This window comes from Ochotona curzoniae, unplaced genomic scaffold, assembly GCF_017591425.1.
Source record: "Ochotona curzoniae isolate NIBS_2020 unplaced genomic scaffold, NIBS_Ocur_1.0 contig_21, whole genome shotgun sequence".
In the NCBI taxonomy this organism is placed as follows: domain Eukaryota; kingdom Metazoa; phylum Chordata; class Mammalia; order Lagomorpha; family Ochotonidae; genus Ochotona; species Ochotona curzoniae.
In genome coordinates this window covers 10,176,840-10,202,207 of record NW_024465322.1, presented here as the reverse complement: position 1 = coordinate 10,202,207, position 25,368 = coordinate 10,176,840, and the positions used below count along the sequence as shown (strand labels likewise).

General features: G+C 50.4%; 2 protein-coding genes and 1 long non-coding RNA gene across 5 annotated transcripts in view; 1 reads left to right on the top strand and 2 right to left on the bottom strand.

Moving 5' to 3' along the window:
* The window catches only part of MARCHF1 (membrane associated ring-CH-type finger 1), a 202,049-nt gene extending 193,995 nt beyond the window's left edge, over positions 1-8,054 (top strand). For all 3 annotated transcript variants that reach the window (XM_040971356.1, XM_040971354.1, XM_040971353.1), the window contains one exon: positions 4,938-8,054. In XM_040971356.1, coding sequence (XP_040827290.1) covers positions 4,938-5,236 — 299 coding nt within the window. In that variant the 3' untranslated portion in view covers positions 5,237-8,054. The remainder of the gene's footprint in view (positions 1-4,937) is intronic.
* On the bottom strand, positions 3,283-4,946 carry LOC121150436. Its single transcript, XR_005882968.1, has 2 exons — positions 4,872-4,946; positions 3,283-4,134 (listed from the first exon to the last, which is right to left on the bottom strand). It is a non-coding gene; the product is annotated as an uncharacterized LOC121150436 (long non-coding RNA).
* A 2,625-nt stretch (positions 8,055-10,679) lies between the features above and the next one.
* Positions 10,680-24,647, bottom strand: TMA16 (translation machinery associated 16 homolog). Its single transcript, XM_040971357.1, has 7 exons — positions 24,574-24,647; positions 20,972-21,084; positions 20,030-20,067; positions 19,318-19,402; positions 18,053-18,201; positions 13,113-13,155; positions 10,680-10,930 (listed from the first exon to the last, which is right to left on the bottom strand). The coding sequence occupies exons 1-7, from the start codon at positions 24,574-24,576 to the stop codon at positions 10,738-10,740; spliced, it is 624 nt and encodes a 207-aa protein (XP_040827291.1). The 5' UTR covers positions 24,577-24,647; the 3' UTR covers positions 10,680-10,737.
* Between the last annotated feature and the right edge of the window lie 721 nt (positions 24,648-25,368).

The following is a 25,368-nucleotide window of genomic DNA, read 5'->3' as shown; positions in this document are numbered from 1 at the left end:
TAGGAGTGTGGGTGTAGAAGGCAACTTCAGGAGGTGGCCGATGCGCCACAACCTCGGCTTAAGGAGCGTTTGGTCATGTCTGGCACGCAGCTGTGTTTTGGGCTTCCTGGAGGTGGCAGGTTTCCAAGTGTCAGGGTCTCCTGCCGCTGGATGGGACCCTCACTGCTGGGATGGCATGTCCTTGATCCTTTGGAGTTGCTGGGACTCCCCCAGGCCCACGTTGCATGCTCACAGACTGACAGTGTGATCTTAGCACGTGTCGCTTCCTTCCCTGTCTCCCTCCTCCCGCTCAGAGCAGGCTGGGTGGACACACTACACACTGCCGGGCCTCATCAGTGCGGACAAGGAGTTACGTGAGTACCTTTACCGCCGGTGTCCTGGTGCATGTTTTTCCTCTAGAGTTCCATTTTAGATCTTCACTAAGGGGTCGACTTGACATAGGAATGTGCAGATCTGGACAACTTACAATTATTCTCAGCTTCTTAAAGGCACCTGAAGTGAGGGGATTTTATTTTTGGTGCTCAAGTTTTTGAAATGTGTAAAGGATTACCAAGCGATGCCTGTGGCTACTGCTACAGAGCCATTTGCCAATGAATGGCCGATTCTAGGTGATCAGGTGACCTCCAAAGGAGAACAGCAATTTCTGTAGAGAATCTCCTGTATTTGCATTAAGAATATGGTTAGATCTTCCCAACATAAACATTGAGGGGCGTGTGACCATCCCTATGAATAATTATGACTTTTAGCTTAACCTTTGTTTTCTCATTTGTTAGGAAGGGGAGGTGAGCTGCCCTCCTCTGGTCCGTTTGTCAGATGCCCGCAGTGGCAGGGGCGGGGCCAGGTCTGCATCCAGGTCTCCCACGTGTGGGGGATGGGTTCTCAGTTATTGCAACCATCCCCATTAGCTCCCAGGGCAGCTTTGGGCAGTAAGCTGAACCAAGCAGACAAGACTAGATATCGAACCACTTTAAGGTTTATTTTTTATTGCAAAATTAATTTACACAGGAGAGACACAGAGAAAGATTTTCCATCTGCTCATTCCCCAAGTGGCTGCAACAGCTGGAGCTGAGCTGAGCTGAGCAGAAGCCAGCAGCCAGGAACCTCTTCCGGGTCTCCCATGCAGGTGCAGGGTCCCAAGGCTTTGGGCTGTCCTCAACTACTTTTCCAGGCCGCAAGTGGGGAGCCAGATGGGAAGTGGAGCAGCTACAACACAAACTGGGACCCATAGGGGATCCTGGCACTTGCAAGGGGAGGATTAGTCAATGGAGCCACCCACAGGACTGGCCCCTAAAACATCTTTGGAACTATAATGATAGTCCTGGAAGCCAAAAAAACTTATCCTATTTTTAAAAAATGGTTGTTTTTTTAGTTCAGTCTGCCTGATGCCACATATCTCTTGCACCTCATCCTTTTATATTCTTTCCAGTATAATGTGGAAAATTTGCTTGAAACTTTAACCCTAAGTTACTGCTATTAACTCTCATTTAGATGATCTTTGTTCTCTCGCCTTCTGCACATGTTCTAGAATAGTGTTCCAGTGTACCACTTGTATGTTACAAGGCCGAGGCACAGATGTTCGCCAGGAAGCCGCAGGCCCTGTCCCCACGTTGGAGTGCCTAGGTTCCTGAGCCTGGCTTCCTGCTTCAGGACACCAGTGGTGGGTGAGGCTTGCTGAATCCCAAGGCAGTCATGGGATTCCAGCACTGCCTTGGGAGGCTTCCCCTGGGGCCAGGCCGGCTGTTACAGGCGTTAGCCAGCAGGTGGCAGCACTGCCCGTCTGCCACTTGGGTACAGGGTACGTAGGTCAGTGCTTGGACGGGTCATCCAAGACCTGTCCCAAACAGCACAGTGTAGGTCAGCTAAGGATGCAGACGGACAGGCTGCCCCAGCGGTGCACACACCAGGCAGGCACTGCTGTGTCACACCGTCAGGCTGGCTCCCTCGTGAGTCTCCAACCCATCTTTCACTGTTCCTCTGACCCGGACAGACTGCATTTAATGGAAACAGACTCAAATATGTAACGTAAGCATGTTTATTATAACATTTTATATAACACTGCCATATAATAGCATATGTACCTATATGTATAAATATGGTGTTTATTACAATATTTTTAGTTTCAGGTTTTCAGAATACCTGCCCAGGAAGTGCCTCCTTGCCCCTCCCTCACACCCCTATTACTAATCCCTTGGAGCCATGCCCCACACTTATCACTGAAGCCCATATGTCACGTTAGGATTCAGCTGTGTCGTACAGTCTTCTATTTTGGTCCTGTGCCCACCATTCCACAACCATGGTCTCCCTCCCTCCACGGCCTCGTGTCCTGCCCACTCCTCTCCCCCTGGTCTGTCTCCAGAGTTCTGGCACACAGCCGACCCATTCACCTCACCATCTTTCACCCTAATGGCTTTGAGCAATTAATTCAGCTGCTACAACCATTAGTGTGCAATGTGTAGGTGGACAGTTTTCACTCATTTGTGTAAATCTGTGCAGACATCTATCACTGGTAAGCTTGTAGTTGGCTTTGAGTCCAAGTGGTTGTTTCTGCATGTCCACTAGCAATGAACAAGCTCCTCTCGGCTATCTGGTGCGGCCACCGACTTGGATTTTCATCCAAGCGCGCAGCAGTATCTCCTGTGTGCTCACAGCTCTTTGCTGTCCGTCATTGCGCATCTTTATATGTGATTTTCTGTGCAGCTTCTGAGGCCACTCAGATATTTTGGCTCATATTGTAAGTTCCCCTCCTAAGCGTTTTTGCAAGTTTTGGATATAGGTCCTTTATCAGACAAATGCTTTGCAAAATATTTCCCCTGCTTGTGGCTCGTCTTTACCTTTTCTAGGCAGGCAGAGCTTGCACCTGCTGGTTCCTTGCTGTTGGTTCCTTCCATGCGTGCAACAGCACAGTCCAGGGCCAAAGCTGGGTGCCGTTAACCCCATCTCCTAGGGAAACAGCCATCACCCAGGGACTGGATCACCCCTGCTGCCTTCCAGGTGACTAAGCAAACTGGAACCTGGAAACGGGGAACCATGATGGGTGTCTTACGTGCTAAACAGCACCCTGCACTCACATCACTATCAGGCACGGGCTTTCTTACTGCTCGGAGGCAGAGTGACACCTGAGGGGGAGGCAGAGCAATCTCTTAACTGGCTCACTGCCCAATGCCTGCAGCAGCCAGGGGCGGGCCAGGGGTGAGCCAGGGCACAGCCAGGAGCCCCCTGTCGGCCTCCCATGTGGGGAAAACAGGAATCCTAAACAATCCGGCTGTACCCTCCACTTTGCTGCAGCACCAAATGGACTATTCTAATCTTTTGATTGTTGCTTTTAATAAGTGCTCTACAGAATCAAACTGCAATTTTGTACCTATAAAACTGAAGCACTGATCTTAAGTATACCTTTCTATACCTGTGAATTCTTTTCAATTATTTAAGGTTTTTATGCTTTTCCTCTTTATAGACCTATTGTTGGGTTTAGGCCTAATGCCTTGTGGAGAGGGTTTTTCACTGCTTGTATTTTAAACTCCAAGTGCTTGTTGCTGTTTGTCTCCATATTAATTGTGTATCTTGCAGCCTTGTGAGGATTATTTAAAATCCCAAGTGTTGGCATATTTGGAGACCTACAGACAGCACCTGTGCCCAAGGGGACTCCTTGTTCTGCTCGTGCCGAGGGAGTCGGGAAGGGGCACTGTCTGGTTACTCAGCGAGAACGCTCCCAGCTTCTCCGAAGGAGCTGGCACGTGCAGGCAGGCACTTTATCCCACTGAGGCAACCCCACTGTTCCTGATTCTTTCTAGCATGCTTAAGTGTTGGATTCTGTAACATGCTTTCTTTTAAAACAAAACCTCCTAAGCTTCTTCTTAGATTGCCAATGTACAGAGTAATGTGAATTAACTGATTTTTATAGTTGCACATTTTCTAGATAAATCTTAACACATTAAGAACTATTGCACTGATGTAAAGAAAACATCTTGTGAGTTTCTGATGTGTACTAGCTAATGTTCCCGCCACCCCCTCCCTTTCTAAACCCAACCACTACGAGTAAGAAGTCACCAGTGAGTGGGCACAGTCCAGTCAGATGACCTGGGTCCTTCGAGCGTGGGCTATCTTCAGTTGTCATTTTCATATTCAAATTGGTTACTGCGAAGGAGAAAAAGTACCTGCAAATTAGGAAGTAATTTTTTATATGCTTGAAAACCTTCAATTATTGAAAAGCACAAAGAAATTTTACATCACTGCCTACAAAAATACCTACAGCAGTCGGCGTTTTACGTCAACAGCACGCCTTAAGCGTCAGGCTGGCCACAGTGTTTGCGTGTACTTGAAGAGCGGCCCACAAATGAGGGCACCCTGAGGGAATATCTGAGGTAGTTGCTAGACTTGCCAAGTAGCGATTGTTTTCCTTCTGTTAAACTAACGACTAGCCCGCTGTCTATTCGCCATCTGTAACTGCGCATGTCCCGGGCTCTCAGTGTACAGTCTTCCTGAAACGAAGCTGATTTCTATCTGGTGGACCCCCGCCAGATGACCGACACCGAAGCCCTGCGTGCTCTCCCCACCTTCCACTTCCTTGCAGAATGAGCTGGGCAAGGACCTGGTTCGGCAGGTCCACAATCTCCCTTAACGTTCTTACTAGGATTTCACAATCGGATTCTTTCCCTTAAGCGTTCTCGTGAAGTGTCCTTAAGCTTTCGTTCTGAGGACTCGATGCCCGAAGGTGAACATCACCTCTTGTAATTACAGCAGGTAGGAGTCTAACGCTAGGAGAACGTCCTCCCGTGCAAACTTACAGCATATTTACTAGATCTTTAAAGGGATTAAGCCAACTCAAATTATATGCTTTAACATCTGTTTGAACATATTCCTTACTAACATACCTTAGTAAGCGAGATGGCAAGCCAAATCCACTGACAACTTTGACAGCATTTTCCTTTGTTTCCAAGGTGTCCTTGAGTGGCCGTTTTGGACCAAGCTGGTGGTGGTGGCCATTGGCTTCACCGGGGGCCTCGTCTTCATGTACGTGCAGTGCAAGGTCTACGCGCAGCTGTGGCGACGGCTCAAGGCCTACAACCGTGTCATCTTCGTGCAGAACTGCCCAGACACTGCCAAAAAGCTGGACAAGAACTTGCCGTGCAACCTAACTACGGACCTCAAGGATGCCGTGGTGGTGCCTGTGTCCCAGACGGGGCCAAGTTCACTGCCGTCTGCGGAGGGCAGCCCGCCGGAAGTCATACCAGTTTGAGAGGATGACTGGTTGGGAATTTTTACTGAGGAACATCTTTCTAGCCCTCGGCCACTACAAGTGACAGAAAGGGGTCCTGAATGTACTCACTCCATTTCTCTCCTGTATTCTGGACACATTTTTCCTTTGTTGCTCAAAAAGGAACGGAGAAAAACCGCAACGGACCAGGATCCCAGGAAGCAGAGCCGAAGGTACGATTTCTAAGACTATTAAAGAATGCTTGGAGGCGACAGCGAGAGATGATCGGTGGACAGAGACACCTCCCCGGAACAGGAGACACCTTCGCGACAGGCTGGAATTGCTAAGGTTTTAGACAGGACAGTTAATCTGGAAACAAGTTCACTCTAAGCCGGAAATCATCCATGTCACCACCCCCACCCCCCGGAGGCAAAGCTGGGGGATGTGTGTTTTGACAGCTAACAGGTCTTTCTGGCTATAGCAGAGTCTGGTAATTTCTGATAAATGCATGTTTTTAAAATAGATGCAATATGCGTTTAATATTAACACTTGGAATTATGTTTAAATTATGATTTTTCAGGTAAATTTGGTTTAACGAAATACCCATAGAAGCTGAAACCTACCAGGCAGTTTTTATTAAGTGGTCCCTCTAACAGAGTGCTATCCGACAACTGTAACATCAGCCACGACTGTTAATTGTAGTTGCCCCCATTTTAAAATTTTGAGCCCCATGTCTTCAAATTGTATTATGGCAGATTAATACAAATTACATCAGATAACACTGCCCTAAACTTAGATCCTGCGCTTTAGCCCAACAGCTAAATATTTCAAAATAGCAGGATTAATTTTTGTTGAAACTTTTACAAAATGTTTACAGAGCACTAAGTCCTGTTTGAAGAGTTAGATGCAGTTATTTCTCTACTAAAGGGTAAAGCAATTCAATAAGAAAACAAACAGTCTATATAGCAAAGTTGAGAAGTTCACTTGTTTGCTACCAAGCAGCACTTGGGACCTGGAAATGCTAACAAAGAATGCAGCTATCTCAAATCCATGTGAAGGTCAAGTGGACAGAAGACCCTAAGCTAAGCTGAAAAGCCAAGTTCTCCCTCTAGTCCACACATTCTGTAGATAACAAATGCACTGGTTTGGTTTTGCTGGTTCCCGTGTTCTTTGCATATTCATGTAGAGCTGCAGTGTGACGAGTGTAGTGACAGCCCAGGCGGCTGTCTTCTGCTTCCCAAGGGGATTTATTTTTGGTAGCTGTTGTATTTATTCTGGACAGGACAGGCTGGCCGTGAGGACCACGCATGCGTGCACTGTGACTAGCAGTGTGCGTCCTGTTCACGTTACCATGCACAAAGGAGAATGAAACCTTTGAGGAAGATGGTACGCACGGAGATTACCAGCTGACAGAGTCCAACAGTCCCAATTTCTAGGAATAAAAGGTAACTGTCAAATTTGTATGTGTGTGGCATGTGTATATTCATGTATATATGCAAAACAAATGTTAAGATATTCAGCCTGCGATTAAAACTTGCAGAGGCATGGAATAAGAGAACACACTGGGATAAGGAAACAGACCAAAAATTCTACCCCTCATGTGGCTTTTAAAATGTAGGAGAAAACCTTTTATAATGCTCTCAAGATTTGGAATAAGTTAATTTTGAATAACAAAGCTTTGGATAATGTAATCAGAGTATCTCACCCAAGGGATTTACCTTGACTCATTTTGCTGGCTCTTCCTACACTCTTCACGGACCCATTTTTCCTGTGGTTTAAGAAAGGCAACAACACAGATTGTAACTTCCTGGGGGAAAGTCTAGCCCCAACCCTGTTCTGGGAGGGAAGGCAGGGTCCATGCCTAGTCCTTCCCCGCCAATGTCAAGGGCCACACCAGAATGCTGTCTGAAGCGACAAGCACACACTCTGCTGCCGTGCTGACACGGCATTCTAAGAGCACGCGCCTTTAAACCCAACAGCCCCTCCTGCAAACGGCCGAGTTCCTGCGTGCATCCAACAGCGGGCCAGTGGTGCAGCTGCTCTTTAAAGAGCAGAACTGTCCTCGGAGCAGTGCTTTTCATGGAACAAAGCCCTGCAGAATGACAATTCTGAGGCTTTTTTTTTTTTTTTACCATCACTGACCTGAATCTATGGGACTGTCAGTAGTATAAACCACAGGTATTCCTGCTTTTAAGAACGTCACTTTTGTATAACCTTCAAGAGAAAATTATTAGGTTTCACTTAAAAAAGTGTTCCATAAGTTTAAGCACAAAGTGCAAAGAGACAACCCCGACCACCTCAGCTGTAATGCAGATACATGAAGGACCCCCAATGTCGAGCACCAACTCTGAGCTGCCGCCACGTGGCCACAGCCCCGGGACCTGGCCTCATGTCCTTACCACCTATTCTTTGGCTGGGCAACCAGTTCATTGGTCCAATGACGTCATTAATCAGTCATGGTGAAATGGGATAGGTAAACCTGTGCATTTTCCTTTGCCATGAGTGTCCAGCAATCTACACAACCAGTTCCTGAAGTTGGTAACAATTTGGTAAGGCTTATACTTCAAGAATGCAAACCCCTTTCTTTCCCTAAGTCAGCCCAATGGTGCTATTTTACATAACCAGTTGGCAAGAAGTACTGTTATTCTGGGCTGCAGCCTTTCCTGTGCAAGTGATGAAAGCCCATTGTGAAAACGATAGAGCACTGGGAGAAGGAAGTTAACTGTGCACAAACTGACTGGACATTTGTACTTTTGGTTTTTACCTAGTTATCTTTAACAACCTACTGTTTGTGACTAACGTGTGCTAAGAAAGCAAAACCATCTGTGGAAAACTTTGTATATTAAACCAGTGATCCAAACCTTGCTACTGGTTTCTTTCTTTAGCCTGACACACTGGAATTTGTGCCGACTTCTATTAGCAACATGCCAATAGGCTTGAATTCTTGACTCCAGAGTCCATAATGGCCTGGGTTTTTTAAACAGATCTGAACATTTATAATCACTTCGAGGCACAGACATGCCAATCAGTAAAGGAGCCTGGAGATGGGAGTAATTCTAATTTACCAAGGGCAACCAGTGGAGACCACGTGTTCAGGTGTTCAAACCAGCTCTCAGCCAAGTCAGGGCAATATAAAGGACTCAAAACAACGAGGCTCACTGTTCTAAGCAGTGATCAGTTCACGGATAAGCAAACACGAAAGCCACAAACTACCCACTCCTTTCCTGAAGTCCAGGATGCTGTGCAGCCTTCCCGCAAGACCGCTAGCGGGCTGAGCCCTTGGTGTGTGCCAGCTCAGTACTAACTTAGAGGTTCCAACTACTGATCCTATAGTTACCCAGACTAGCAACAATGTGAAAGTTGATTTACCAGAGGGACAGCCTTTCAACTGAGCTGCAGGACATGAAAAGCAGGCGAAGGGAAGGCCAAGTATAGAAGTCCAGCAGAAAATGCCAAGCAAGACCAGATAAAGCCAGTCGAGAAGCAAGTGCCTGATGGATCCCAGTTACTCGTGGGTGCCACCTCCTGGTGCTGGCTTGTCCCCCAGGCAGACAGACAAGCAGCCAGATGATCTGACAGTGTGGACAGGAGGGTGGGTCCCCGGGGGCCGGGCCACTGAACCCACACGCTCAGTCATGGACAGGACTCACCACGTGATGACTCTCTTCCATCCCTGGAACACGGGTGGGTGACGGTCACAGGCCTCCCACATCCTCCTGCCCTGGGAGGCCACAGGACTTGTCCCAGCTGCCTGAGCCTTGAGAAAGATTTGCCTAAGGGGCCACACAAATGTCATCCGGTAACAGCAAGACCGTGAGGACAGGGGACCTTACAGCCACCTTTAAGAAGGTCCAGGCAGAACATCCTAGGTGAGGATGCTAGTGAGCACGACGAACTGCCACTGTGGAAACAAGAAATCCTCGCCAACCAGGTGACAGGGGCCTGGGGGAATGGGGAACGGGCAGATTCTGACCTCAGAAACTAGGGGAAAAACTGGAGAATTTGAGTTTCTGAGAAGACACTAGACTGTGGGAGCCAGGACACAAGGAGTGTTTGAAGGGACAAAGTGGCCTGTTCCGTCTGCTCACTGAGGATGGTCACAGCACCACAGCCAAGCAATCACGGGATTCCTGTGTAAGCACTGGCTTAGAGGGCGAAGGCTTGCCCTTTGCACAGAACAGGTTTAGATGAAGACAGCACAACAACTTGGCATCCTAGAGAGAACATGTTCTATGGGGAAAACAGCAGGAGCATTGCTCCAGTGACGAGTTACCTTTCTGGCTACTTTGGTCCTGCTGGGGGTGACACGAGTTTATTCAGCACACGCTTCCCTGAGCGGCTTCCAAGCAGGGCCTGGACTCCCAGCAGGGCCTGGACTCCCAGCAGGGCCTGGACTCCCAGCAGGGCCTGGACTCCCAGCAGCATGTTCCCCAGGCTTACTCAGTTTACCTGAGCTGCTTCCAAGCAGTGTCGCCGGTTTTCTTCTTGGTTGGTGGCATGGGCAGCAGTCAGCATAAACGTTCGAGGGCACAGAATCTGCCATTTTCGCAAGTCATCTCACATCTCGCCGGGCTTTAAGCGTCGGCACAGATAGGCATTCTTACCTGCTTTACTGTGGGTTTTGACTCAGTTTGTGTAATTACTTCAAAACTAAGCATTAACCAGAAAAGGAAGTCTTCCAATGACTAAAGAGAGCAACTTTTCATATAACTATAAAGCCACAAAAATCAAATTCATCAGCATGAATTTTGCCACTAAAAATTAAGTAACCAGAAACTTATGGGAATATTTTTTTTTAATTTTACGAAGTACAAAAGTTGCAACATTTAAAATATTGAGTTAATATCAGTTTCCTCTGAAAACGCATACTAAAGTATACTTACATGTGACAAGTTCTCTGAGGAATACAGTTGTGCAATATTCACATATTTTCATATTTAAAACATTCAAATTTACCTCTCAGAATATACTTAATCGTTGGCGATCTAATCTTTCGTTCTGTCTCTGATCGTGTTTCACAGTGAGAAGGCAAAAGGAGACTCCTGCAGGGGACAGGGCTTCTTTCCCCAGCACGCAGCGCGGGGGCCGCAGGCACATCACCGTGCTTGCGCAGAGGGACGTCAGGACACACCACATGCCCGACTCCTCCCCGCTTTTAGTTTAGAGGAGGAATAGTGTGGTATAACCACTGGGAGACTTTTCTACTGTCCTAACCAAGGAAGCACCCACAGGGATCTTTAGAATCTGCAACGACCACGGTCCACCTCCAAGTGTGTGACTGAACAAGCTAAATACACAGGACGGAAAAATGAAGCCTGCTTTGTCCCTCCCCCCGTGAGTCCAGCAGCTGCTGCTGCGGGTCACTTCCATTCAGCAACTCAATGTAAATGAAAAGCCACCTTCGAGGTTAAGAAACAGATCCTTTTTAAAACCACAAATGGCGAGCTCCTAAGAGAATCAAACAGAAAATTCCTCAAGCCAATTATTCACATGAGCAGTGAGTGTAACCTGCAGCTTTGTTTATTTTCAGCTCCAGGGAAGGGCTAGGCCACTGCCGTCATTTCCTCGTCCGTGTCGCTGGATTCCTCTTTCAGCTCCAGCGCGCCTAAACCTCCGTCTAACTTCTCATCTACCTTCACAGTCGGCTGCTTCTTGCACTTCTTGGGGATGGCATCACTGGCACAAATTTTTCTCATCTTAATGTTTGGCAATTTCTTCAGGTCAAAGTCCCATTCCCTGGGCAGAGGAGAGCAGAGTGGTGGGGGCTCAGAGGGCAAAGGCAGTCACCGTGCCAGCAGAGGGAGACAGCTTGTAAGCCTAAAGGTTTCACACACACAAGTGAGCCGGGAAACGCAGCCACTGTGCCACATTTACTGACAGCAGGATCTGCACGAATGTGACCCACAGCAGCAGTTCCAAAACTGACACCGAAAAGTGTTAGTAGGTGTCTCTACTCCTTTCTTTTAACCCTGCCAGCCCGCAGCCGCGCTCTGCCAGGCTACGTGTGGCAAGGTCTCCAGAAGGTGGGCAGACCCCAGAAACGAGCCCGTCACAGCGGCACAGAGCTGCAGTGGCCAAGCAGCCATTTCTCACAATAACATTTTTTCACAACCTCAGCATTTTCTGTGACAATTCCCTGTTCAAATGGAGACAGCCAGGAACTGAACCCCAACAGCAAAGGTAACAGAGCAGGCCTGCATCTCATTCCCACTGTCGCTTGGAGAAAGCCGGCTGTGCAGTGTGTTTTACAACTAAGATGCATATTTCATATTTGAGTAATTAATGCTATTTAGACAAAATTATTTATGGTATAAAAAGCTGTCTAAATTATAAGACCCATGTATGCATGAACTTACATGAGAACTGCTTCTTAAATATGACGGATGGGGGCTGGCATAGTGGCACAGTAGGTTAACCTGCAGCCTGTGGCTCTTGTAGCCTATACGGGCATTGGTTCATGTCCCAGTGGTTCCACATCCAATCCAGCTTTCTGCTGATGGCCTGAGAAGGCAGTAGAGGACGCCCTGGCACCCACGTGGGAACTCCCGGCTCCTGATTAGCCAAGCTCATCAGGCCCTTCTGGCCTTTCAGGGAGGAAATCAGTGGATGGAAGATTTGTGTTTCCTTTGTACAATCTATCTTTCAATTTAAAAAAATTTAATTGAGATGAATTTTATTAGCTACTTAATTTTCTAGGAATTCATAATCAAGTTAACCATTAAACAAGTTCAGGAGAATCTGTCAGAAAGCAGAGACCTAAGGGCTGCTCGTTCCTCAAGTGGCCAGAGAACCGGGTGACCTGCCAGGTCTCCCATGAGGGGGCAGGGGCCCAGGGACTTGGGTCATCGGCTGCTGCATTCCCCAGGCCATTAGCAGGGAGCAGCATACAGGTTGCTGGCACTGTAGGTGGAGGTTTAACCTACAACACCATGGTGCCAGCCAGCCCCAGCTTAATACTAAACATTACTACTGATTTCAAAATAATTGTGATTAAGACAAAATTTCAGACCAATCATTTTGGTTAAGACCAAAATCACTACTAAACGTCTTTAAAGTCAGAAAACCAAGTTGAAATCCTCCTCAGCGGACTGCCCGGTTACAAGGGAGACAGAAGCAGTGCATGAGCGCGGCTGACTCCTGACCCTCCCACGAGGTGCTGCGGCTCACCACCAGGGCAGGACACGGTCCGAGTCATCCAGTCTGCTCCGTGTTAGCTTCTTACAGACTACGCATCAGAAAAGAATGGACTAAGTTCTTTAAAGTATTAAACTGCTTGGGAAAATGAGAGATACACTGTCAGGGTTTCAGCTTTAGCCTGGCTTGGCTGTGGGCCGGTCTGTCTGGTAGGTGAGCCCACTTACTGGTGCACAGCAGGTCCTCCACTCTCTGCTGGCTACTCCTGGGAACAAGGTCAGGGCGGAGGCATGCCCCCTCTGTACGCCTGCCTGCAATGCCAGCCTCTAGGCCTGGTGGCCATGCAGATGGGGACGGGGAGCCACGGGCCTGCGTTCGTGAGGGCTCATTCGCCTCGCCCAGGCTGACCGGCTCCTAGGAGAGCAGCCAACGCAGTCAGTGAACTGATGCTGGAACCAGCAGGTCACCTCACTCAGGTTCATGTCATGCTTGATCTGCTCACAGAGAAAAAATGGACCGAGGGAGCTGCAACGCATCTTGTGTTCTTCACTCTGAATTCTGCCTGATTCTAACGGATTGAGTGCACCTTGCAGGCCTGCTGTGTGCTGGCATGTGACACTACACCATGTCATTATCACCGTCACAATGTTCAGAGCACTACTTGTGCTAACAGAGCAAAGGGAAGGAACTCCCGATCGTCTTCCGGTTGCAACATCTCAACTGCAAAGGGAAGTTGTGTACATATTCACATACAATCTCATAGGACAATAGAAGAAGCACTCACCTAAATGTCTTCAGGTTATCTGCATTTAAAATGTCTGGAATCTCTGAGAACAAAAATATTTTGTAAGCATTAGGTAAAATTTACTAAATTACATCACTTTATATTCTTGGATTCAGCTAGTGCTGCAATTAACATGAAGACTATAAATGGTTCACTTTAAGGTTATTTAAACTTTTTAAAAGATTATTTGAAAGGCAGAATTACAGAAAGAGAAAGGAAGGGAAGGAGACAGATCACCCAGCTGCTGCTTAGCTCCCAGCGTGGCCCCAGACCAAAGGCAGAAGCTTCTTCCTGGGGGCTCCCGTGGAGGCAGGCCCAGCACCTGCTGTGCTCCCAAACACAGCAGGCAGATGGTTAAAATGCAGTGACTGAGACTTCAACTGATGCCCACATGAGATGCCAGCACAACAGGCCTACCAACTATGTCCAACCATCCGCCCCAATTTATACCTTTTTCAAAAAAGATCTGATTGGGGCCAATGTGGTGGTACAGTAGGCTAATCCTCAGTCTGCAACTGCTGGCACCCCATATTGGTGCTGGCTGGTGCCCTAGCTGCTCAACTTCTGATCCAGCTCCCTGTAATAGACTGAGAAAGCGGTAGAGAATGGCATATGTCCACAGATCCCTGCTCCCACGTGGGAAACATGGAAGAGGCTCCTGCCTTCTGATGGGCTCAGCTCCAGCCATGCAGCCCTTTGGGAGTGAACCAATGGATACAATCTCTTTTTCTCCCAGATTCTCCTCTGTATAAATCTATCTTTCAAATAAAAATAAATCTTAAAAAGTTTGAATAACACACAATTATGCCATGGAACACTCTACACCTGTAGGAGTACAGCGTGCAGGGATCAAGCCAGGGCGGCCAGCGTCGTCATCTGACTTTCCTGCCCGTATCTGGAGCCCACGCCAGGCGCCCTTTCAGCCATGCTTAAAGGCATCCGAGGTCACGGTGAGCCACAGGCTTCCCATCGTGCGGTGGCCAGAACTCACTCGCCAACTGCACATGGCAGCAACGTATGTGCTGCCATTCGTCCACGGCCTCCAAGCTTTAGCCATTTACTACAAACAGGAGAGCATTCTTTTTTCATGGCTGAATATTTCTGTGTATACATTCTACATATTTTTAATTCATTCATCTATAAATGGGCATATAGATTTAGTCCATGCTTCCTTTGCACATATAACCAGAAAGTGGAACAGCTGTGTCAGATCAGATGGGAGCGAGGTCTTCGGGACCCTCCACACTGTTCTGCATAACCAGACCAATTCACAGTCCCACCTCTTTCTGGGTCCGGACACTGCAGCACGAGTTAAGGCATCCCCACTGGAGTGCCCGTTCAAAGCCTCGCTGCTGCAATTCTGATCCAAACTCCTGCGAGGGCACCCAAGGCGGCAGGGAGCTGGTTCAAGTGTGTGGGGACCCATCAGCCAGTGGGGCTCTGTGGTGCTCCTGGGCCTGGCCGGGCCCAGCTCCAGCCACTGCAGCCATTTGAGACACGGACCAGCGGACGGACAACCTCCCCATTACCCTGCCTTCCAAGTAAGCCAGCAAGATCTTAACATTCTTCTGTCTGCATCTACTAACTGCAGAATGCATCCAAGTCATCACACACTCTGCCTCCCCAAAGGCAATTACAGAAAGGGGGTGACTGAGGAAGAAGGCTGCTGATAAACCACACCACATAACTCACGAAACAGAACTGTTAACAAACGACCCTTTTCAAGCATGTCAAGTACTTTACAAAATCCAGTTATCAACTCCCTGAGATAGTATGTCAGAATGTCTGACAATTTTCTTGGTGAAAAGTACTACTTTTTAAGCATAAGACAAGAATTTATCTGAGAAATGTAAGGATTATGGCATTTAAAAATGTACTGTATAAAGCATGAAAATAATTTTCCAATAGGTGCTCAGTAAAGTTCAATGAAACTTAAAAAGGCTCGCTAACCACTAGCTTATCATAGACCAATGTGCACACACGGTCGCACTTACTACTGAAATGCAGTAGCACACGTAACAGAAACGGGGCACTCCTGCAAAGATCTGACAAATGCAGTGAAACAGAATCCACTGTCAACAGTAAAGATGAAACCAAGCATTTCATTCTGTAACACTGGCTTTTACAGCAGCTTCAGCATTACGAGATGAGGGACTAGGTGTCAGAAGCAAAATTCAGCAATAAATAAAACTACCCCTGCAAGAGAAGAGGGGCAAAGCGCTCCAGTCTCGCCTTTGGACTGTGGCAGCAGGCTTCCAGACCCCTGGGGAGCAGCTGGCCAGAGCCCCTTTGATTCTAGAAGCACAGGTGGGAGACCATGAGATGTGACTTCTAGAACTGGCTTCATCACCAGTGCCACTCGACCGAGCATACGCCCTGCTGGTTAACCAGGTGCCAATGTGGGACAGGCTGCTCGAAGCAGCTAGATGATGGTGGCCTGAAGCAGGGAACTGGTGGCAGCATTTTCAAAAACCATCAGGTTCCAAATCTGACTTGTTGATGGGCTGGATGTGGGACGTCACAGTAATGACAGGGTCCCGATGGGACCACCGAGCCTAGGATGCCGCTGACGAAACGGAAACTGCAGGAAGAGCAGAGAACCACAAGGAGAGCAAGAGGAGACGCCATCCAGCAGCAGGTGCCGTGAGCGACGACTGAGACACGCAAGCAGAGAACATGCAAAGCCGACGCACGATAGGATGGGTCCTGAGCGCTAGTCAAGACTGGCTTTACACTTCACAGGTTATGTCAGCTGGCATCTAATCCATCGATTGCATGTGATCAACCCAAGGATGGATGAGAACAGAACAAGGCAGGAAGACAGAGACCAACATTTAGTTGGTGGACATAAGGAGACAGAAAACTGAAAAGCTACAGCTGCTGAATCTCTCATACCAAACAAAAAGTAAACACAGAAAAGGGTCAACCCATTCAGTTCAACAGCACCATGGACAGGGCCATGCATGGTCGCAGCAGGGCCACCAATAGGGCCGTGCCCGCTTGCAGCAGGGCCACCAACAGGGCCGTGCCCGCTTGCAGCAGGACCACCAACAGGGCCGTGCCCGCTTGCAGCAGGACCACCAACAGGGCCGTGCATGGCCACAGCAGGGCCACCGACAGGGCCATGCATGGTCACAGCAGGGCCACTGACCGGGCCGTGCCCGCTTGCAGCAGGGCCACCGACCAGGCCGTGCATGGTCACAGCAGGGCCACCGACCGGGCCGTGCATGGTGCCCGCTTGCAGCAGTTTGGGGGTCACTGTTGAAGACTGCTGCTTGCACACATGTGCAGAAACCTGCTTCGATGAGACTGACTCCAGATTAGCTGACACTCTGCTGTTCCCTACATTACACCCCATGTCAGGTATACTCATCAATTCTACCTCATTTAACTTCTAAACAATAAACACACACTATTCTCTTTTTAAATTGAGGAGACAAGGCCTGGGACGCACCGATTACCTAAGCAGTGGTGTTGGGTGAGCTGTGAGGCTTTCAGTGCAGAGCAGTTCTAAAACTTGTAGCTTCTTGGTGTTGCCCCTACGATATTTCCTTTATAGAGTCCTACACTTCCACATTATCAGAATTCAAAAACTTAATTTTGCTATTAAAAATTTCATTTACTAATCACTCTATGTAACTTCACATGATGCCAGCCTCTACGGGGATTATGCCAGACGTGATCAGAGGGAAGACGAGGACTCAGCAAGCGTCAGAACATGCGTGCAGCTCTGCAAAGGGCAGCTTCCAGTCTCACAGGTTCTTTCTCTCTTCCTTCCTTCCTCTCTTTCTTTTATTTAACAGATACGTTTATTGGAAAGGCAGAGTTAGAGGCAGGGCTGCAAGAGACAGAGTCTCTGTTTCCTGGTTCACATCTCAACTGGCCACAGCAGCCAGGGCGGGGCCAGGCCAAGCCAGCAGCTTCATCCACATTTCCCAGGAGGCTCGGGGCCACCCACACTGCTCTTCCCAGGCATCTTAGCATGAACTCAAAGCTGACCAGCTGAGACTTGACCCCGAGCCTGTATGGCTGCTGGCGCTGAGGCAGCAGCCTGACTCGGTGTACCACAAAGCTGACCTGGGTGACACTGAGAGAAGCCAGGGGATTGTACTTCTCAGGCGCAGTCATGCTGACGTGTGACGTTAACACGCCAACCAAACAGCATCCTCAGGTCCTGACAGCCCTTGGGCAGCCGCCAGCTGGTGCCTTAGCAAGTCTTCAGACAGTGTTGCCAAACTGATGCTGCTACCTTCGGGAACCGTAAGATGGGGACAAGAAGTGTGACAAGACAAGTAACAGTGATGGCAAAAGCAGCAGTCACGGGGCAAGTGCCTGGAAGGCAGCAGAGGATGGTTCCGAGAACTTCAGCTCCTGCTGCCTGTGTGGGCACCCAGGCGAAGAGCCTGGACTCGGCCTGGCCCACCCTGGCCCCTGAGGCCATTTAGGAAGTAACAGAAGACTGATGGAAGACCTTGCAAATAAATCAATCTTGAGCAAGTACTACAAAAACCAGGACGATGAGGGTGATGTAACTCAGTCACAAAGCCTCACGTGCTGAAGACAGAACAACGGGACAGGTGCCAGACAGCAGAACAACGGCACAGGTGCCAGACAGCAACACACCATTCCGGCACGTGCTGAAGACAGAACAACAGGACAGGCGCCAGACAGCAACACGCCATCCCGGCACGTGCTGAAGACAGAACAGGACAGGTGCCAGACAGCAACACACCATCACGGCAGACACCACATCGTCACAGAACTGTGGGACCCAGCCAGAGCTGGGAGTACACACAGAGGAAGGGGAAGCACAAGAAAACAAACTCAAGTACAGCTCCACAATGAGCGACAGGTGTGGCCCCGCAGCGCGGGACTCCGGGACTCCGGCACGCCGGCGCACCCACCCACACCGGCGCACCCACCCAGGCCGGCGCACCCACCCAGGCCGTAGCTCTCATACTGCTGCCGCTCCCGCTCCAGCGTCTGCTTGATGGCGGCCTCCCGAGAGAAGTGGCGTCTTCCCTGCCTGTCTTTGATGCTGTTATGTAACTCAATCTGCTCCAGCTCACTGCTGAATCGATTTAAGTACCTGAAACACACAATTTGCATTCCTGTAAGGCAGCGGGGCCTACGTGCACTCACTGAACATTCACTCCAGGCCTTCACTGGTCCTTCACATTCCCATATCCTGTGCATCTTGTCCTTAGGTGTCTGTGCCTCCCCTGGATAACCTGTCCATTCTTGAACTTCAGTGACAATGTCACAAAGTGCTACGGAAGGACCTGTTGGACCACGGACCCTCATCTTTAATCGCTGACTGGACATCTCCATTCACATGCCCCATAACCAAGTCAGGACTGGCACTGTGGTGCAGTAGATTAAGCACCTGCCTGCAATGCTGGAGTCCCACACAGGTACCAGATAGAGTCCCAGCCGCTCCACTTGGGATCCAGCTCCTTCTAATGTGCCTGGGAAAGCAGTGGAAGATGGCTCCAAAGCCCTTGAGCCCCTGGATTCACACAGGAGATGCAGATGAAGCTGGTGAGGCCATCTAGGGATGGAAGACCTGTGCCTGCCCCGTTCTCTCACATAAACCAGTCACACCGCCTCACCCGCCCAAGCAAATGCCCTCTTCCCCTGGGCTTCCTGGATCAGGAAACACCTCACCGGATGTCAGGTCTTTACTCCTCTCAATGAAGACTTAGCACAGCACCTCTTTCCTCTCCATTGTCCTGTGACTCGGCAGCACCTCTTGCCTAAATCACCTCGCTGTCCTGGCAGGGGTCTCCTGCCACAACCTGCTGCTCCCATCACTAGAACCTTTCGGAAGTGCAGTCCAGGAGCCTGGCAAGAAGCATACAGGGGTACTCCTGTCCTCAGAGGTCCAAATTCTAACCCAAGCGACACTGGCCGCCCTTCATAAGCTGGTTAGCAATCATCGTGCCTGCCACACTGTCCTCCTTGACGTGATCGTCTCAGTCATGCTAAACATTTGGCCAATCACTACCCACGTCCCCACTGCTCTCACCTCTGTGGCTTTAATCCACTCTGCCCTGGCTGAAAACTGCCTGCCCTCCACCCGAGCCTCTGCCAACATGGTGCCAGCATAGACGACACCTGTCTGAGGCTCCTCCAGGGGCCACGTGAGCCCCGACTCCCAGTCTCTCGGGGAGGACCTGGAGTTTGCTCACATGCCTGCGCTTACCTTTCGATCAAGTCACACGCGTCCTTCTTCGAATAGCCCTTCTTCTGGGGGTCAAGGCGACTCTGAAACCACTTCAGCTTTTCCCCTGCGAACAGGAGCACGACAGTTCACAAGACATCGCCTGAAGAGGGCCGATTCACTAATTCTCCACTTCCACACAGACGGAACCAAAAGATACTTCCATGTGACATCGTCCTGTAAGCGCTCAGAGCTAAATGAAGTCAACTGTCACATTTCCATAAAAAAACGGAAAAATGGCCTTTCTGTACACATTTCTTATTTAATGCAAAGTTCTTCATTAAAAAGCCAAGACAGAACTTATTTAAAATAAAATGAGACTCTGATTCACACGTTATCTGTTGCACACGTAATGAGGTGCAGGGCATGTGTCAGCAGCTTTCCGTCCTAACCACAGCTAAGAGAGTCAACAGCTGTCCAGAGCCACAAAGCAAACAAACGCCTTCAACTTACAACACTTCCGACTCTGCATTTAAACGTGAGATACTCAAAGAGCGACCAGAATTTATTCATATAAGTAAACCTGATTGTGGCGATCAATTTCAGGTAAGATTTCATTAGGGAAAAAAAAAGGGGGGGGGGATTACAGTATGGCACAGCAAATTAATGTGCCAGCACAGAGGTTCCAGTCCTAGCTGCTCCACTTCCAGCCCAGGTCCATGCGCCTAGGAGAGCAGAGTCCGAGTCCACTTACCAATCAGGTTGAGACGCAGAGCCTTTTCATTCTTCAATCTTGGGAGAAAAGGGGTGGACATCAGAAAGCAGCCAGACCAAGCTTTATAAATCTGCCCCTCCACCCCCAACACAAAAGACTCTCAAGTCAAGCCTCCGTCCGCCCTAGACAGAGGGAACGAAAGGACTCAAGGCCCTGGGCCCTGCCACTCGGGAGGCCCTGCCACAGTACCAGCCACGGGCCTCAGCCGTGCCCAGCACGAGAATGAGCAAGGTGGAGCTCATTCTTCGCTCCGCAGCCTCGCTCTACCCAGCGGGTCAATGGGAGCAACGCCTCTCCATGTACGCATGTGCTTGCCTCACAGTGAAGAGACTACTATTTAAGAGGCAGTCTTGTCTACAACAAAGTTTTGTTTTTTTCTTTTTTTAAACTTGTTCCTCACTTCCCCGTGTCTCCCATGGCATCCCCAGTTTCCACCTAACCGGATCCTTCGTCTGTGGCCACTTGGTCAGTGAGCTTGCCCAGGCTATGGCTCAAAGCTCCCCATGGAAGCTGGGGGATCCTCAATTTGTGCCAACATCCTGTCCTGTGCCCTTCAGTATCTGTCCACATTGCCTGCAAGCCTTATTGGCAAATGCTCACAGCCCCCATCGCTCAGCCCCTGCTCAGCCGGAGCGTCTGGGAGAGCCGCCAGGACTCCAGGACACCCCCACCCCCTACCGAGCTCCCCCCACCGAGCTCCGCCCCGTAACCCTTTTAATTTTCTGCTCTTCACAAACTGCGATCTATTTCGTGGTCTAAGTGGGCTCTATAAAAGCAGCATGTCTTGTCCCACTTTACCTTCAGTGCATGGGGCACATCCAACAAGCATTCATTAAAGCAGGCGAGGAAGAGGGAATCGGAGGGAGGACCACAGTGACAGGTGCACCCTGCAGCAGCCACGCACGCTCGGCAGGCACTCACCTCTCCTTCCTGTCTTGCCGGTGGGCCTCCCGGCCGATCTGAGCCGCCTTCCGGCTGTACGGGTGGATAACCTTCTTCTCCCGTCCTGTATTTTTTCCTTTCAGCACTTTAGGCTAAAGGTCGGAAAACACGACAGCTCCCGTCAGAAGCATAAGCTTCTTCAGATGCACATTTTAAGAACAGCAATGTAACAAAACCGAACAGAAGCACCGCATTGAGCTTCAGGAGTTAGTATATAACTAACAGCCTTTGCCTCCACTATTCCAACACAAAGCACAAAGGACAGTTCAGAACGACTCTAACAATGACCCTCAACTAACCAGCTCCTCAACTGTTCCACCTGCAGTTAGGTAGGCAGAACACAGTGAAGACTTGGGTGCAAATTCAAGCCTTCTGCCAGTCAGGCAGGTGACAATCATCCTGCCCCCGCCCCCATAGAACTATCAGTAAGTCTTTACTCCTATGCAAACCACTACCTTAGCCTGAATTATTACGCTTTCAGACTTGACTCTGCAATAGAAATCCAAACTGACAGTGGCTTCAGCCAGCTCCTTCAGTTCTCGCCTATCACAGAGCTGGGGCCTTCAGCCTAGGGCAGCCTGGGGAGCCTCCAGCCCAGGGCAGCCTATGGGGCCTCCAGCCTACGGGGCCTCCAGCCCAGGGCAGCCTGGGGAGCCTCCAGCCTACGGGGCCTCCAGCCCAGGGCAGCCTGGGGAGCCTCCAGCCTACGGGGCCTCCAGCCCAGGGCAGCCTGGGGAGCCTCCAGCCTACGGGGCCTCCAGCCCAGGGCAGCCTATGGGGCCTCCAGCCTACGGGGCCTCCAGCCCAGGGCAGCCTGGGGAGCCTCCAGCCCAGGGCAGCCTATTGAGCCGGCTGCTTGCTGTATCCCCTGAAAGCCGGACCCTATGCGCTCCCACACGGCTACACGCCAGCCGGTGCAAAGGCCCACGAAACACCCAGTTAGTTCACGGAAGAAACACAGGAGGGAGAGCCTCCCTTTCTGAGGAGCAGGCTCTAGGAATGCACAAATTCTTTGGTTCACTTTAAAAATGTAGTCAGTTATATAAAGGAGATTAATAGATCCCATTTCTATTATCTGAAATAAAGATGGGGCATGCGCGGATATAAGGGAATAGGGAAGTGTGAGACACTCTGAAGGTAACCCCACCGTGCAAACACGGGTCTCAGAAAAAAAAACATTTTGCAGAGTAAGAACATGTTAAGGGGCAGCTGACAGGCCAGAGCTGAGCTGATCTAAAGCCAGGAGCCTCTTCTGGGTCTCCCACGCAGGTGCAGGGTCCCAAGGCTTTGGGTCGTCCTTGACTGCTTTCCCAGGCCACAGGCAGGGAGCTGGATGGGAAGCCCAGCATTATCCCTTAATGCCCCTGTCCCAAAAGACCCTTCACCTATTCTTTGTGAGCTCAACATTCCAGAAAACATCTCAAAACTACCCTTGCTCTGGCTTACAAACCTAGCCTCTGGTAAGGTGTAACTTAGTGGGGCCAGCACCTGTAACCCTATGGGCACCAGTTTGAGTCCCAGCTGCTCCACTTCCGACCCAGCTCCCTGCTTGTGGCAGGGGAAAGCAGCAGAGGACTGTTCAAGTTTTTGGGCCCCTGCACCCACGTGGGAGACCTGAAGAAGCTCCTTCATTGGCATGCGCTCAGCTCCTTCTGTTGAGGAGTGAACCAACAGACAGAAGATCTCTGTCACTAACTGCCTTTCAAACCAAAAGAATCGAAAAAAAAAAAATCTTAAAGTCATTTCCTTTGTAAAACTCTCAAGGCAGAATTAAAATGACCAACTCTCTGTTTACAACACATTTATTCTTTCAACAAATACACCAACGGTCACTCTGTTAAAACTTAGTACAGAACACACACCCACGACAGGTGAGTTGGTCAGAGGTCCAGGTAAACAGAACAGCCGCATCACAAACCAGCGTGGCTATTTCTGTGCGTCTCTCGAGGTCCGCCCTACCTGCAAGCCCTCCTCCTTCAGCTGTGGGCTGGACTGGGTAACTCATTTTATAATGGAATGGTATTCATTACAGAGGCAGGCAGAGAGCCCCCGGCTGCTGGTCCACGGCTCAAATGCCTCTAACGGTTGGACTGGGCCAGGTCAGGGTCAAAGCCAGGAGTCCAGAATTGCACCCCATCTCCAGACGGGCGGCCAGCAGGGGCCGAAGGAACTGAGTTGTCACCTGGCCCTGCACAGGAAGCCACAGCTGGTCCCTGGACCAGACACCCAATAGCCGATGCAGCCCCAGACGGCCAACCCTTCCCACTCACTTCTCATCACCAGTGTTTGGTAAACATGACAAGATGTCAACCTCGAGACAGAGTATCCTAACAGGACTCTGGCTTTCTCTCCTGGCTGACTCGGGGACAAAGAACTCTCATTTAGCTCACTGCCTTGGGTGGACACAGAGCACTAACAGAGCGAGGCTTTCGGTCACTACCCAAGGAAGAACAGAAGCCACACACCTGCCCCGGGCCTCTAACCGCTACACCTGGTCAGGACACGTGTCTCACACAGCAGGGAGTCTGGGCTCCAGCTTCGGGCAAACCCTGACATTCCCAGGACTCAGGGAGGAGACGGGGACTGAGTGCCAGCTCCAGGGCCACCATCTGGGGATGGCCACTTCTCCTCAAAGGCCCCAAGAGCTCGGAGGAGCAGCCCAGCGGGCAGGGGGCTGAGCAGCCCACCGGCTGCAGCTGGGCTCACAAACCAGCCTGACAGCAAGTGAGACACCCGGAGGCAGAAGCCATCGCCGGACACAGACAGTAACTGTTAACTGTTTTAACCAGGAACAGACACACCATGTGTGCTCAGTTAAACAGCATTAAGAGTTGGCAAGTGCACAGACACAGCGCTAAGCAGAGGCTCAATTTACACAAACACGCACAAAGGAAAGCAAAGACGAAGCCCAGAAGAGGACCTAAGGAAACGGGGCCGAAGACTCGGTGACCAGAATATCGTTAACGCTGGACTACATCACACACTTCCCCGAGGAATGAACTAGTATTACCCTCCTCAAAAATAACGTCCTAGGACATAAACCTTAAGAACAACACGCCGACGGGGGAGAACCAATATCAATTCTGAAGAGCTCCGAGGGGAGGGTCCGGTGCAGCAGAGGCCACCTGGAAGTTCTTAGCCCTCAGCCCTGTGGGGTTCCGGCCCGTTCCGCGCCCCGAGCACCCCGAGTCCCGCACAGCCAGCACCCCACGCCCCGAGTCCCGCACAGCCAGCACCTGACGCCCCCGAGTGCCGCACAGCACCCCGAGTCCAGCCCAGCACCCAGAGTCCAGCAAGCCAGCACCCCACGCACCCAAGTTCCGCACAGCACCCCGAGTCCAGCAAGCCAGCACCCCACGCACCCAAGTTCCGAACAGCACCCCGAGTCCAGCAAGCCAGCACCCCACGCACCCAAGTTCCGCACAGCACCCCGAGTCCCGCAAACCAGCACCCGACACCCCGAGTGCTGCACCCCACGCCTCCGGAGTCCCGTACAACCAGCACCCCACGGCCCCAGTCCCGCCCAGACCCCCACGCCCCCGAGTTCCGCACACCCCGCACCCCGGGCAGGCCCGGCCTACCATCGCGACGCACTCACTCCAACCCTCACGTGGAGTCGCACAGGGAAGTTGCGCAGCCCCGACCTGGCCGGCGCGACCGGAAGGGGCGGTCCCAGTGCGCGTTTCTAAAGCGTCCCGGGAAACGGAAGCCTCGACTTTTTGGGGCCGGGGTGAGGGAGATAATATGTGCATATTACAACAGTGTTCATGAATAGTTTAATCTTATAAACAGGCATGTTGGCCAGGCCCGTGGCTACACTGGCCAGGTCCGTGTAGCTTTCCCCACATCTGCAGGCTGTTACGAACCAGGGGACAGAAGATCTTTCTCTGTCTCTTCTCTCTGTAAATCTGCATTTCTAATTAAGTAAGTCAAACAAAAAACGGAATGAGCTTCATCTTTTAAAAATAAAGAAGAAAATGAACCAAACGTCTTTGCTTTTTTGTGTGGAAAAAACCCACTCACAGGGCTCATTTCCATTTTCATGTTTATGACATTCTCTTTACCCCCAGTTATTTCTGGGGCCACCACGGGAAAGGCCACGGCCCATTGAACTGAAGTGCAGATGTAGGTCCCACTGGACGGTAGCAGGACAGAAAGCTCCTATTGGCACAATACCACCAGGCCTCACCAGTAACGCTGACTCACCAGGAATGGGTGTAGGGAGGACGGACCAGTTCCCATCGTCTGACTCAGCACTAGCATCCAGCATGGCTGTGCAGGCCAGCAGCTGCCCCGTGGGCTCGCTGAACTCAGCCCCTGCCTGGCGCGGGGACTGCCCCAGCTGCCTGTGGAGGAGCTAGGGCCAGCCTTGGCGT